The sequence below is a fragment of the Arachis hypogaea genome, chromosome 16, assembly GCF_003086295.3.
Source record: "Arachis hypogaea cultivar Tifrunner chromosome 16, arahy.Tifrunner.gnm2.J5K5, whole genome shotgun sequence".
NCBI classification, from domain to species: domain Eukaryota; kingdom Viridiplantae; phylum Streptophyta; class Magnoliopsida; order Fabales; family Fabaceae; genus Arachis; species Arachis hypogaea.
Genome location: NC_092051.1, coordinates 133,622,297 through 133,635,641, shown reverse-complemented (window position 1 = coordinate 133,635,641; position 13,345 = coordinate 133,622,297). Strand labels below are relative to the sequence as shown.

Below are 13,345 nucleotides of genomic sequence, written 5' to 3'. Positions count from 1 at the left end.
TAGTTTGTGTTTCAACATAATTCGAAACAAATTGTTTCGAATTATAAGTAACAAATTCGAGTTTAGTTAGTTCGAATTACTAGGCTAGGTTGTGATAATTCGAAACAAATTGTTTCGAATTATATATATATAGCACGAACCAGGGCTATATATATATGCTGTGAACTCATGATGCTGTGAACAAAGTGGGGAGATGGCTAGTGAGGAGAGTTTCCTAGTGTTGGTACATTATAGAGGGTCGATTAAGAGAAAAACTCGATCCGGGGTGAAGTTCACTGATAAGGATCCACTATGTATTATCGTGACGCCAACAACCACCTACGATGCTCTTGTTAGCTATGTGCTGGATAAGCTTGGTCTCGAAGGAGTTAAAAGGGTCAAGAAGTTTTTCTACCGCATTCCAACAGCGGTGCTCCATGACACCGTGAAGTTTGATTGTTCCACAATCGGCAGTAACGAGGACTTGCAGGTTATGTTTCTTTGTCGTAGGCAGTTTCCCGAGGTAAGGACACCAGAGTTGTTGGCTAAGTTGGTTGATGTGGTATCTAGCTCGGGTGGTTCAAACCGGAATGCGAATACTATAGCCGCAGTTGCCGGGTCGAGCTCGAGACCTGCTGTTGCTTCGTCCTCTGCTCCTGTGTATGAGCCACCAATGCAGCCTGTTGCGTCCCCTTCGTTTGCCGTCGATCTGGGCGGGAATGTTGGAGATGAGGTTCGGCATGGGGAACATATTCCCACCGAGGTACATTGTCCCACACCGGCTGGTGTTGGTGATGGTTTGTTTGATGATCCAGATGACGATGACGTGGAGCCGGATTTGATCGCTGATGAAAGCGGCGATGATGTTGGAACTACTGTTCCGAGAAGGGCTACAGGTGGATCTAGTTCTGGCACACAGCAGTATCCACCCCATTTTTCCTCGTTGGACCTGGTTGCCATGCGGCAGGACGAAAATGCTCTGCTGCCCTCAGGATTTGGCGCTAGAGATACCGAGGGGTCTGCCGGTGTGAACGAGTTTCAGGTTGGCCAACAATTTCAGGATAAAGATGAGGCGCTGTTCAATGTGAAGACGTACAGTATCCGCCGAGGGGTCCAGTACAAGGTCGTTGAGTCTGACTATCGGAGGTATGTGGGAAAGTGTTCTGAGTTTGGGAATGGGTGCACATGGCTCATTCGGATGAGTCTCCGACAGCGGAAGGGTATCTGGGAAGTGAAGCGATACAACGGTCCTCATACATGTCTCGCCAGCTCCATCTCCAGCGACCACAGGAGTCTGGACTACCATGTGATATCCACCTTCATTATGCCGATGGTTATGGCTGATGCAGCTGTGAACATCAAGGTGCTTCAAAATGCCACGGCCGCACAATTTGGGTTCAGGCCAACGTACAGGAGGGTATGGATGGCGAAGCAGAAGGCCGTTGCCGTCATATATGGGGACTGGGACGAGTCGTACAACGAGCTCCCTAGGTGGGTTTTAGGAGTTCAGCTGACGATGCCTGGCACTGTAGCCGTCCTCAGGACTTGCCCTGTTCGAGTTGGGGGACAGGTTGACGAGTCTCAGGTTTATTTTCATAGGCTGTTCTGGACTTTCCCCCCTTGTATCCAGGCATTCCGTCATTGCAAGCCTCTGGTGAGTATTGATGGTACCCATCTATATGGGAAGTATGGGGGAACACTGCTAGTCGCCATTGCACAGGACGGAAACTCGAACATCCTCCCCGTGGCATTTGCACTGGTCGAGGGTGAGAATGCTGAGTCATGGTCTTTCTTTCTTTCCCACCTCCGTGAGCACGTGACACCTCAGCCGGGTCTGTTAGTTATTTCAGATAGGCATAATGGCATAAAGGCAGCACTCGAGGCTCCGGATGGGGGATGGCTACCCCCAGCTGCGTACCGGGCGTTCTGCATTCGACACGTTGCATCGAACTTTGCATTGACGTTCAAGGGAAAAGATGCCCGGAGGCTTCTTGTTAACGCCGCATATGCGAAGACTGAAGTGGAGTTCGACTACTGGTTTGACATTCTGCGCTCTGAGAATCCGGCAATGTGTGACTGGGCGAACCGAATCGAGTATTCGTTGTGGACACAGTACTGTGATGCGGGTCGGAAATTCGGGCACATGACGACCAATATTTCTGAATGTGTCAACTCAATCCTGAAGGGGGTAAGAAACCTCCCTGTTTGCTCGCTGGTGAAGGCCACATACGGAAGGCTAGCTGAGCTATTTGTCCGTAAGGGAAGGGAGGCCGAGGCTCAGATGGGTACTGGACAACAATTCAGTCAATACCTAGTAAAGTGTATCGAGGCCAACCTGAAGACAGCCAGGTGCTTCACGGTGACTGTTTACGACAGGGATAACTCGGAATACACCGTTGCTGAGACGACTCCGACAGGTTCATTCTCCCTTGGTACGTACAGGGTCTCATTAGGTTCTAAGACTTGTGATTGTGGATACTTCCAAGCACTTCATTTTCCCTGTCCACACGCACTGGCATGTTGTGCTTATTCACGACTTACATGGCAGCCCTACGTCCACGAGGTCTATCGCCTGAGTTCCGTTTTCGGTGTCTATCAGATGGGATTTACACCTCCCATTCCAGAGGGTTTCTGGCCACCTTATGCAGGGCCAACCGTTATACCGGATCCGAATATGAGGCGTGCGCGGGAGGGTCGTCCAAGATCCACAAGAATCCGCACCAACATGGATGAAGCAGATCCGAACCGGCCAAAGAGATGTGGCCTCTGCAGGCAGCCAGGTCACACCAGGCGTAGTTGTCCACAAGGCGCAGGCCCCAGCGGGACTGCTGGAAATCAATAGGAGATTTCTTAATCTATTAGCACTTGTCTTCTACGTAAGTTAGCAACCATTGTGCTCCTTTGTACTAAGTTGTTTCCTATTAGTAATGAAACTTGTTATTCGTACCAAATATTTCTGCTGAATATGTTTTAAATGATTGAAATTAGTTTCTAAAACAAACAACATTACCGCGAGGGATGAATCATAATGAATAACATAACATGAAACTATATATCATAACAGAAAAGTGGAATACATCATAGTATATGACATAACAAAACAACAAAGTACATACCATAACATCAAATAACATAACTACAACGTACATACCATAACAAAGATAACCAACCAATAAGGTAGACAATATAAATATAACAACATGACATACACCACTATCCATAAATCATCTAAATAGGTGCGATCCAGTGCCGCAACGGCGTGGCACCCGTGTCCGGAAACTCCTCCGTATAAGTGGCTCCTCATCCTCAATAGACTCGTCGCTGTCATCCGGAACTGGCTGTATCGGGGTCACACGCGCAGCATGCACGGGTCTGGATGATGACGGGCCGGCAACTGAATGTGACCCAACAGTCTGGGCCGATGCTGGGGTCCCACCCATGGCAAAAGGATGCGGGGGAGCTACCGTGGCAGGCTCGTTCAGATCTACATCCAGGGGTGGCTGTGTCCCTGTCGTCTGAACCCGTCCGGCTGCTGCCTCATCCTCCTGCATGATGGTCCGGATATCGTCAAGGAAATGCGGTCCACCAAACTCGGCCACAATGCCATCACTAGCAAGCAAGTCTCCAAACATCGAGCTCGGACTCACCCATGGAGTACTCTCCTGGAGGGTATGATCATCACCGGGAACACCTACGAAGTAATCTCCAAGACCTCCACCACCAAGCCCAGCATCAGTGTGAGTCGTCGGATCTCCCATACCAGATCCACGCGACCCACCCTCATGTCCGCCCCGATGGGCCCTATCAACCCCCGCAACATCACCTCCCATAGGCATCTGGGCACCCTCTCTAGCAGCACCCACTCTCCTCCTGCCTCCACGACCACGAACTCTCCCGCCACCCCTAACTGGGGGTTCGACGTCATCCATAGCAAGATCCGCCCCGATCCACTCCCGCTGGCTACGACGTGTCCCAACTCGAGCTCTCCGCTCAATACGACGTCTGTCGGGAACGTCCTCGACCCGGTCCATATCTGGAAGTCGACCTGAACCCCTCTGCGTAGCCTCATCTGGAATAGGAATACCTCTCGGATCCCCCAATAACATCTCCGGCGACAGAAACCTCTTTCCGTGCTGATACCACCATGTCAAGAAATCGTGTGACGGACCGGGGTCGGGGACGATGTCAAACTGTAGAATGTGCTCCGCACGCTCCTGCCAGTGAACGTGCCAGTCAGCGTACTGTGCCGGGAACCAACGGTCACCTCCTCTCCCATCCTTCGACATCAAGAAGTCGATGTTCAAGGCGGGAGACGGTATAGGCTGAACGCCGCCAAACTGAGGTAAAACTCTATCAACCTGATGCCACTCCACAACCGCAAAGTAAATCAGGGACGTCCTGCACCGCCATAACATCGTATGCCGAGGCTCCAAGACCTCCGGATGTACAACCTGGATGACGTCTAGTGCGCTATAGGGCATCCATATGAACTGGAAAAATAAAAATTAAAAGGGTTGGACAATATAAACTGAAACAATGACTTGAAATACACATGTTCTGCGTACTTACCTGCCGAGGCTGTAACAAGTCGATCTTCAGGCGAGCCATCTGTACCCGAGGTCCCTTGTTGCTAATCCCAGGATTGTAACCAGACCATCTGCGTACGAGAAACATTAAAATTGGTTTCATAATCGAAAATAAATACGAGAAGAATATATAATACAAAACAACAACGGTACCTCGAGGCAAGGGGCCAGCTAATCTCATCATACCCAGATGGTCTAAGAGTGGGAAACCTCCAGAATATCCAAGACTGTAGTAACTGTAAAGGGCCAGCTAACTTCACCACATGTCTGTTGGCGACTCGGCACATGCACCTGTACAACCATGCAAGTGCCGCCGACCCCCAACTGTAGCGACCCATCTCCTCAAGCCGAGCAACATAAGGTAGCCATCTGATGTGTATACGATTGCCGGACTTGTCGGCAAAGAGCTGCGTGCCCAATAACATCATGATATAGGCCCGGACAAAGCGCCTAACTGTCTCCTCATCAGCCCCGTCTGGACACTCTGCAAATGTCTCCTGAAACCAGGTGCAGTTGACTGCGAATTTCTGCACCTGGTTTTCGGGAGGTAAAACACCGAGCAACTCATGGAACCACTGCCAAGCAGGTCTCCCACCCTCAATATAAAGGTGAAAGTCTGTCAGGCAACCACTAACGTAATCTCCGTCCACTGGCAACCCCAGCTGGTATGCGACGTCCTGAAGAGTGATGGTGCACTCTCCGAAAGGCATGTGGAAGGTGTGCGTCTCAGGCCGCCACCTCTCGACGAATGCGCTGACTAGGGGCTCGTCTAGTCGGAACCATCTGTCATTCAGTCTCGCAAAATGGTACAATCCGGCCATCTGCAGGTACGGAACGTACCTCTCATCAAGACGCATCCCCTGCTGCCGCCTAACGCTGGATATGCAACGACGAGGCTGGCCAGTACATAAACTGCATAATTAGAAGAGATGCACAACCCACTAACATAAACAATATGTTTCATAAGGAACCAGAAAATAAAACGTCATGTGTAAAAGATAAATGAAACAAACGACCAACATTTTATACAGAAACCGCTCACTCAAACCTAGTGCAAATACCATTAACAAAAACAGATGCATGATCACATTTATCATAAACCACTACCATTAACCACTAAACCGCTAAACCGCTTAGTTAAACCGCTAACACTAAAATAAACCGCTATAAAAAACCATTAACAAAACCCACTACCATACACCACCAACTCAGACCACCCCCTAAACCGCTAACCATCACAAAAACCACTATCCAAAACAATTTGCACAAACCCCTTAAGAAAACCAATTTCAAATACCACTAACAAAAACCACTGGCCTAAACCGCTTGCTTAAACCGCTAACACTAAAATAAACCGCTATAAAAAACCATTAAAAAAACCCACTACCATACACCACCAACTCAAAAAACCCCCTAAACCGCTAACCATCACTAAAACCACTATCCAAAACAATTAGCACAAACCGCTTAAAAAAACCAATTTCAAATACCACTAACAAAAACCAATAGCCTAAACCGCTTGCTTAAACCGCTAACACTAAAATAAACCGCTATAAAAAACCATTAACAATAAACCACTAGCCTGCACCACTCTCCTAAACCACTATCCTAAACCACTAACAGTAACATAAACCATTATCAAAAACCATTAACAAATACCGTTATCATAAAACGCTAAACCATAAACCACTAACCTCGTCGTTGATGACACCGGCGATATGCGCAACTCCATCCAAACGATAAAGCCTTCCCGGATCGTCCCCCATCGACAAAAAAAGGCGATCTCCTCTTACTCGTACGAAAGGTTGGTCGTTTTCTCTGGGATTTGGTGGGGTTAGAGAAAGACAAACTGATTCGAATGAACTTGGTTCGAACTCCTTTTATAGCCGAAACAGTTGTAATTCGAATCAACTTGATTCGAATTACTATGGAAATCGGTTTTAACCCTAATTCGAATCAACTTGATTCGAACCTCTCTATCATAAACTTCTCCTAGTAATTCGAGTTAACTAAATTCAAAATAGGTTATGTAAATTCGAAACGTATTGATTCGAATTACATGATTTTTTGGATGACTATAATTCGAATCATATTGATTCGAATTACGTTCATTTGTTGCATAGAGATAATTCGAATTATATCAATTCGAATTACTTGAGAGTATAATTCGAATCTTATTGATTCGAATTATATAATAATTCGTCCTGGTTGATTCAGGTATGAATTTCTGGTTTGGCTGATTTCGGTAATTTTGATCTCTCCTTGGTATATATGGGTTTTTTGCCCTAAAAATTAACATATCATCTATTACTCGATTGCCACATAGTCTTTTCTATATGTTGTAATTTTTCTAAATTTAAAAATTATTTTTAGTTGTCTCTATTTATTTAAAAGTCTCTACTAATATTACCTTCTAATTAATATTAATAATAAATTTGATCAATAATATCCATTAGTATTATTCTTTAATTAATAAATTTAGTATGACTATTAAATTATTTTATAAAAAAAATATCCTATTATTTCTTTATCATTAACTATGTTTATTAAAATATTATTATATTTTGATATATTTTATATATGTTATAAAACAAATAACGTACATATATCTTTTGGTAGATTCTTTAATTTTAGAAATTAAATTATAAGTTGTGAAGTTAATTAATATTTAATAATATTAAAAAGAATTATTACAAATATTTGGATTTATTCTAATTTTTTATAATTTTATTTTTTTAACTTATATAAATGAATGTAAAATTTAATTGGACGAAAAGAAATATTTTTCGAAATAGAATTTATATGAGTTAAACTTTGTTTAAGTGTCAATGTATTATTTTTGTATTTATATGTTAATTTTTTGTTTAAATGTCATTTCTCAGAATTAAATTGACAAAAAATTGATTCTGTTTTCTATATTTAATCAAAAAATTCTCTCTCTCTCTCTCTCTCTCTCTCTCTCTCTCTCTCTCTCTCTCTCTCTCTCTCTCTCTCTCTCTCTCTCTCTCTCTCTCTCTCTCTCATACATTGTTAGAATTAGGTTTCATTATACTATATTATATCATTATATTATTTTATAAAATTTTTTACGATATAATTTTTTATTTGAAGAATTATATAGATTATTTTAGACCTAACTATAAAATAAAAAACTTATTTATTATCTTTGTTATCGTATCTCAGAAATTATGTAGAAAACAATTAAAATTATTACCTCCATAATTAGTAAATTTATTAATTATTATTATTTAATAAAAATATAAAACACTAATTAAAACAATTAACATCTAGTTATATGTCATAGAAAAGACTCTTATCACTATTTTACTTCGTTTTATAAACTTTCTTACAATTAGTTGAAGATTCCTACAAGTAACTTTGAATTTGGCGCAACAAAATATTGTTATTAGGTACATTCAAATATACATACTATAATCCTCACAATCATTGTAAACGAAATTAACGAATTAAATTTGAACATTTTCTAATACTACTTTGAGTTTGTATCACTTGAGATATTATCTAATAGAATCAGTCAAATAAAGAAATATGTTAACATGTATTTTTACTTCATACAATTTAAATTAATCTTATTAAACATGAGTTATTCAGTATCTATATACACAGACAACAAATATTTTAAAAAAATTTATAGATTATTAATCTAAGTGTTTTACTTTATTTAAAGTTTATATTTTGATCTTTTATAATGGAGTTTTTGCTCTTCATCCCTAAAAATTAAAACTGTTGAAAACATTCTAATTCTGTTTTGGATTATAATATTGCTTTAAAAAATTTAATATTAGAATTAGCTTGAAAACTCTTTCTCACAACTTTTTGATTTAAATAGAAATAATATTTCAAATAGTATATTACACTTTATAATTTTCAATGGCTCTAGTTTAAATAAGTGACATATTGCCTAGGACTAGTTGGATACGTGACATAAAATTCAATTTAAGAACTACTTTTGAATCTTATTTAAAACTAAATCAGATTTGTGATCAACCTCTTTTTTTAATTAGTTGACCAATGAATTGGCGATTAATTAATTAAGGAGAAATTGAGTTGTCAAGAAATTGAAATTCAGTTATATATGATTTTGTCGTGATTGATCTTTGTATGCCTCAAATAAATAAACATAAGGATTATTTTTCTAAAGAGTGAAAATCTCTGAAACCTTAACATTCTCATCATCATTGTTTTCATTCACTACTTTACCTTTTTATTGTCCTCTATTTGAACGCGTGATTCCTCACTCCTCTGTTTTAATTTATCTAATTAGAATAATTAATTAATCATTGTTGTTTAGTCCATTAATCCTCGTGGAAACGATAACCCACTCGTCGTGGTATTATTTGATACGATTCGGTGCACTTACCGAGTTGTGATTTTAAAAAATTCTGCATCAAGTTTCTGGTACCGTTGTCGGGTATTAATTGAGATTAACAACTACCACATTAATTGATTCTCTAAATTAGATCTTTTTATTTTCTTTTGCTACTCACTGAAATTCCCTCCACTGTGATATTGAAAATTCCATGTTTTCTCTTTATTTTTTTTGTGTGTGTATTTTTTAGCATGTAGGACAACAAAGACAAAGAACCACTCCTCAATGATCCTAAAATTGAAACAACACTCCAGCAATTAAGAAATAAACCAGAAAGCTTGGCAAATAACAATAAAAATGCTAATGCTAGGAGGACTCTTGGAGATTTTGTTATCCCCACAAGTGATAGTTGTGGGAGTAGCATAGTGAGACCTAATGTGGAGAAAAATAACTTTGAATTGAAGTCCCAACTCATTCAATTAATGCAACAAAATTAATTCAGTGAAAGCTCTTAAGAAGATCTAAACTTACTCATATCTAGTTTTCTATTGATATGTGATATTATTAAAAGCAATGGAATCTTTCCTGAAGCCATCAAGTTGAGGCTTCTTTCATTATCTGTAAGGGATAGAGTTAAACAATGGATTCAAACTTAACCCTTGGAAAGCATAGCAACGTAAGTGAATTTGGTTAATAAGTTTTTGACCAAATTCTTTCCACTACAAAAGATAGTCAAATTGAGACATGATATCTAAATCTTTACCCAAAGGAATGGAGAGTCCCTCTATGAAACTTGGAAAAGATACAAGGAGATGTTGAGAAAGTGTTCTCATGACATGTTTTTCGATTGGTTTTAACTTCAAACATTTTATGATGGAATCTCCTATGCCTCAAAGAACTCACTTGACAACTAAGCAGGGGAATCTTTGCATCTTAAAACACCACAAGAAGCTCTTGAGTTTATTGATATAGTGGCTAACAACCAATATATATATTCCACCGAGAGAACCATGAAAAGAGGAGTAATGGAGTTGAGCACCATGGATTCATTTTTGACACAAAATAAGATGATTTCCCAACAAATCTCCTCGCTTACAAAGCAATTAGAGTGCATGCAAGTATTTGTAGTGGAAACACAAGTTGTTGTCTGTAACTTGTGTGGAGGAGCTCACAGGAATGAAGAATATGGGTTGTTTAACGAAGAACAAGCATCCATGGAGCAAGTAAATTACATGGGAAACTTCTCAAAGCCACCACATAATGACTCCTTCTCAAAAACTTATAATCCTGGATGAAAGAACCACCTAAATTTTGGTTGGAGCAATCAAGAGCTAAAGAAATTCAATGCACCTCGTCAACAACAATCTCATCCCATACAACCACAAATTTACCAAAGGCTTTCTTCTCTTGAAATCAAATTTTCTTCCCTTGAAATCACCATTGAAAAACTATTCCAATCCACTATCACACTAGCCCAATTCACCTCCACATTCATGCAACAAACTAAAAGCTTCATGGATGAGACAAGAACCAACTTCCAAAATCAAGGTGCCTCCATTAGAAATCTAGAAGTACAAATGGGACAAATTGCTAAGCATCTCACAGAGAGGCCACCTAACACTTTTTCAAGTGATACAATACTCAATCCAAGAGAGGAGTGCAAGACCATTATGTTGAGAAGTGGAAAAGTCGTGAGAAAAGAAGCCACAAGCCATGAAGTACATGATGAAGGAGCTACAAAGAAGGAGAAAGAAAATAAAAAGAGGCTCATGTACCAATTATTGCCCCAACAGAGAAGAAAACAGTGAAATCTTATCAACCAAGAATTTATTTCTCTCAAATGCTAAAGAAACAACACCTTGATGGACAATACTCCAACTTATTGGAGGTGTTCAAGAAGCTTCATATCAACATTCCATTCATAGAAGCTTTAGAACAAATGCCACTTTATGCTAAATTTATAAAGGAGATTTTGTCCAAAAAGGGGTCTTTAAAAGGGAATGAAACCATGGTGATGAACAAAAAATGTAGTGCCATAATTCAAAGAGATTTTTCAATAAAGATGAAGGATCCAGGGAGTTGTCGAATTCCATGCACTATTGGGAGCACCACCTTTGAGAGAGCATTATGTGATTTACGAGAAAGTATCAATCTAATGCCTTTGTCTGAGGTAAAGAGGCTACAAATAAAGGAGGTAAAACCAACAAAGATAGCTCTACGAATGACAGACAAATCAATGAAATATGCACATGAAGTAGTTGAGAATGTCTTGATAAAGGTGGAAAAGTTTTTTCTCCCAGCAGATTTTGTGATCCTTGACATGGAAAAAGATAAAAATACATCCATAATCCTAAAAAGGTCATTTCTAGCTACTGAAAAAGCCTTGATAGATGTGAAAAAGGGTGAATCAATGTTGAAGGTGCATGATGAACACTTAGTTTTTCATGTTTTCAAAACCATGCATCATTCAAGTGAAAAGGAGAATTGCATGAGGGTTAATTCAATTGATCAAAATGTGAAGGAATCTCCTACTAACATGCCTCTAGAAGTTTCACCTCCATGGTTGAAGGAAAAAGAAGAAACAGAAGTGGTGCAACAAATTGAAGACACAAAAGAAGCTAACAAGAGTTTGTAACCCAAGCTTCCCTTTGTGGAAATCAACGAGACTTCCCCTGATATCAAACCTAAGTTTGGTGTTGAGTGTGCATCATCAAATATAGGAAAGAAAGTTCATAGGAAGAAGACCAAAGATTGGAAGAACAGGAAAATACCCATAAGAGACTTCTCACGGGGACAAAGGGTGCTACATTCATATCCACTACTTCCATGGGAACTCAACAAAAAGTGACGGCCCTTACACGGTAAACAAGATTCTCTCCTTTGAACACATTGAGCTTATAGATGAAGAAAAAGGGAGAAGATTCACAGTGAGGGGGGAGGAGTTGAAGCATCACGATCAACCTCCAACTTAGCAAGTACCAACCATCAAGCTAGTGACATTAAAATAGTGTTTGTTGGGAGGCAATCCAACCATGGTAACCTTTTATTTTGTCTTTAATTTTGTTTGTTTATTTGAATAAGAATTTGTATCACTTATTTGCTTTCACTTGATAATCATGATTATTCATAATTCTATCACCACTGTTTTTCCTTGTGCTTGGGGACAAAAAATTACTCTAAGTTAGGTGTTGGAGGCTATGTAGAACAAAGCCTAGAATATGATGAAGAAGGAAGTAACTCTATCTTTGAGCTTTTATTTCTTATATCTTACATCTGTTTTTCTTAGCTGATAATCATGATTCATTCCTCTTCATTTCACCTTACTTTTGAAATTACTTGTATCCAATATCTTTAAGCATTCAACAAAGAGCTTTTGAATAGAAAATGTTGAAGAAATTTTGTTTTTTAATTTTGGGACAAGTAAGATTAAAAAAAGTGGAGGTCTGAAAATATGATTGTGTAATATGGTTACATGTTTGTGAAAACCTGCATGGAAGCTCTAAGACATAGAATGAAGTTTAAAGAAATATTGTGGAGGTTCTCAAAAATTTATAAAACCAATAAGCAGCAAGAAAAGAAAAGAGAAAGAAAAACAAAGAGCAAGGCTCAAGGCTCTGAGTACCAATGACTAGGAAGGTTAAAAAAAAACAAAACTCAAAGAGTTGTTTTCCTAGTTAAGTGCTTGTGGTGTTGCTGTGTCAATGAGAGAGGCTTGAGTAAGTAAATCCGAGGGGTGCTTCAACACCCGATACCTTGAACCAACTAGTTCGAGAGTGTCGATTGAAAACTCATCTTAAAAAGTCGCCTTAAGATAGAACATTTAGAGTCAAAACTAAGTACAATTACCCAAAAAAATAGCTGAGAAAAGAAAATAATGAGCACAACAAGAGAAAGAAAGGGAAAAGCTATTTTCAAGGTGAAAACTTATAAAGAGACCTCTATAATATCATTCGAATAAAATTCCTAAGTTCTGAGACTTTCAATTGTAGGCTTAGGAAGCCCAGGAATCCATACATGATCACATAATTTGGAGTTTATCCCGCTGATCACTTCACTCACTGAAATATCACAAGCAATTCTTCAACCCACTCCAATTAAGAGAATCTTTTGTGCATAGTTGTTTTCTTTCTCGGGGACAGCAAGATCTTAAGTTTGATATTGTAATGTGTGAGCATCTTTAGTTATTTTCTTTATTAATTATTTGAATAAAGTTAGTGATTTCCTTATTATAATTGAGATTTTCATGCTTTAATAAATATTTCTTGGAGTTGCTTTGAGTTTTGGTATGTGTAGAAAATTGTGAAAGATTTTAAGCAAGAGCAAAGATTAAGAGAGACAAATAGAGATTTTTGGACCAAACAGAGAGGTTCCTGGACCAAACAGAGAGATTCCTGGACCTAGCAAAGAGGCTCTTGGACCAAACAGCAACTCGTGCGTTCAACGCACCATT

At 39.5% G+C, this 13,345-nt stretch overlaps 1 protein-coding gene and 1 non-coding gene across 2 annotated transcripts; both read right to left on the bottom strand.

Annotated features, from left to right (window-relative positions):
• Positions 1-3,184: 3,184 nt before the first annotated feature.
• LOC140180380 (protein MAINTENANCE OF MERISTEMS-like) lies at positions 3,185-6,874 on the bottom strand. Its single transcript, XM_072221246.1, has 3 exons — positions 4,719-6,874; positions 4,549-4,636; positions 3,185-4,469 (listed from the first exon to the last, which is right to left on the bottom strand). Exons 1-3 carry the CDS (start codon positions 5,420-5,422, stop codon positions 3,204-3,206), a joined length of 2,058 nt encoding a protein of 685 aa, XP_072077347.1. The 5' UTR covers positions 5,423-6,874; the 3' UTR covers positions 3,185-3,203.
• A 2,755-nt stretch (positions 6,875-9,629) lies between these two features.
• On the bottom strand, positions 9,630-9,733 carry LOC112762002 (small nucleolar RNA R71). The gene has a single exon (XR_003182365.1). It is a non-coding gene; the product is annotated as a small nucleolar RNA R71 (small nucleolar RNA).
• Positions 9,734-13,345: the final 3,612 nt, after the last annotated feature.

Excerpts from the sequence above, each read along its gene's own strand:
- LOC140180380 (XM_072221246.1), bottom strand. The coding sequence starts at position 5,422 with ATGCGTCTTGATGAGAGGTACGTTCCGTACCTGCAGATGGCCGGATTG. Across the intron at positions 4,637-4,718 it reads AGCTGGCCCCTTGCCTCGAG|ATGGTCTGGTTACAATCCTG; the intron begins GTACCGTTGTTG and ends TCTCGTACGCAG. Across the intron at positions 4,470-4,548 it reads ACTTGTTACAGCCTCGGCAG|TTCATATGGATGCCCTATAG; the intron begins GTAAGTACGCAG and ends TTATTTTTCCAG.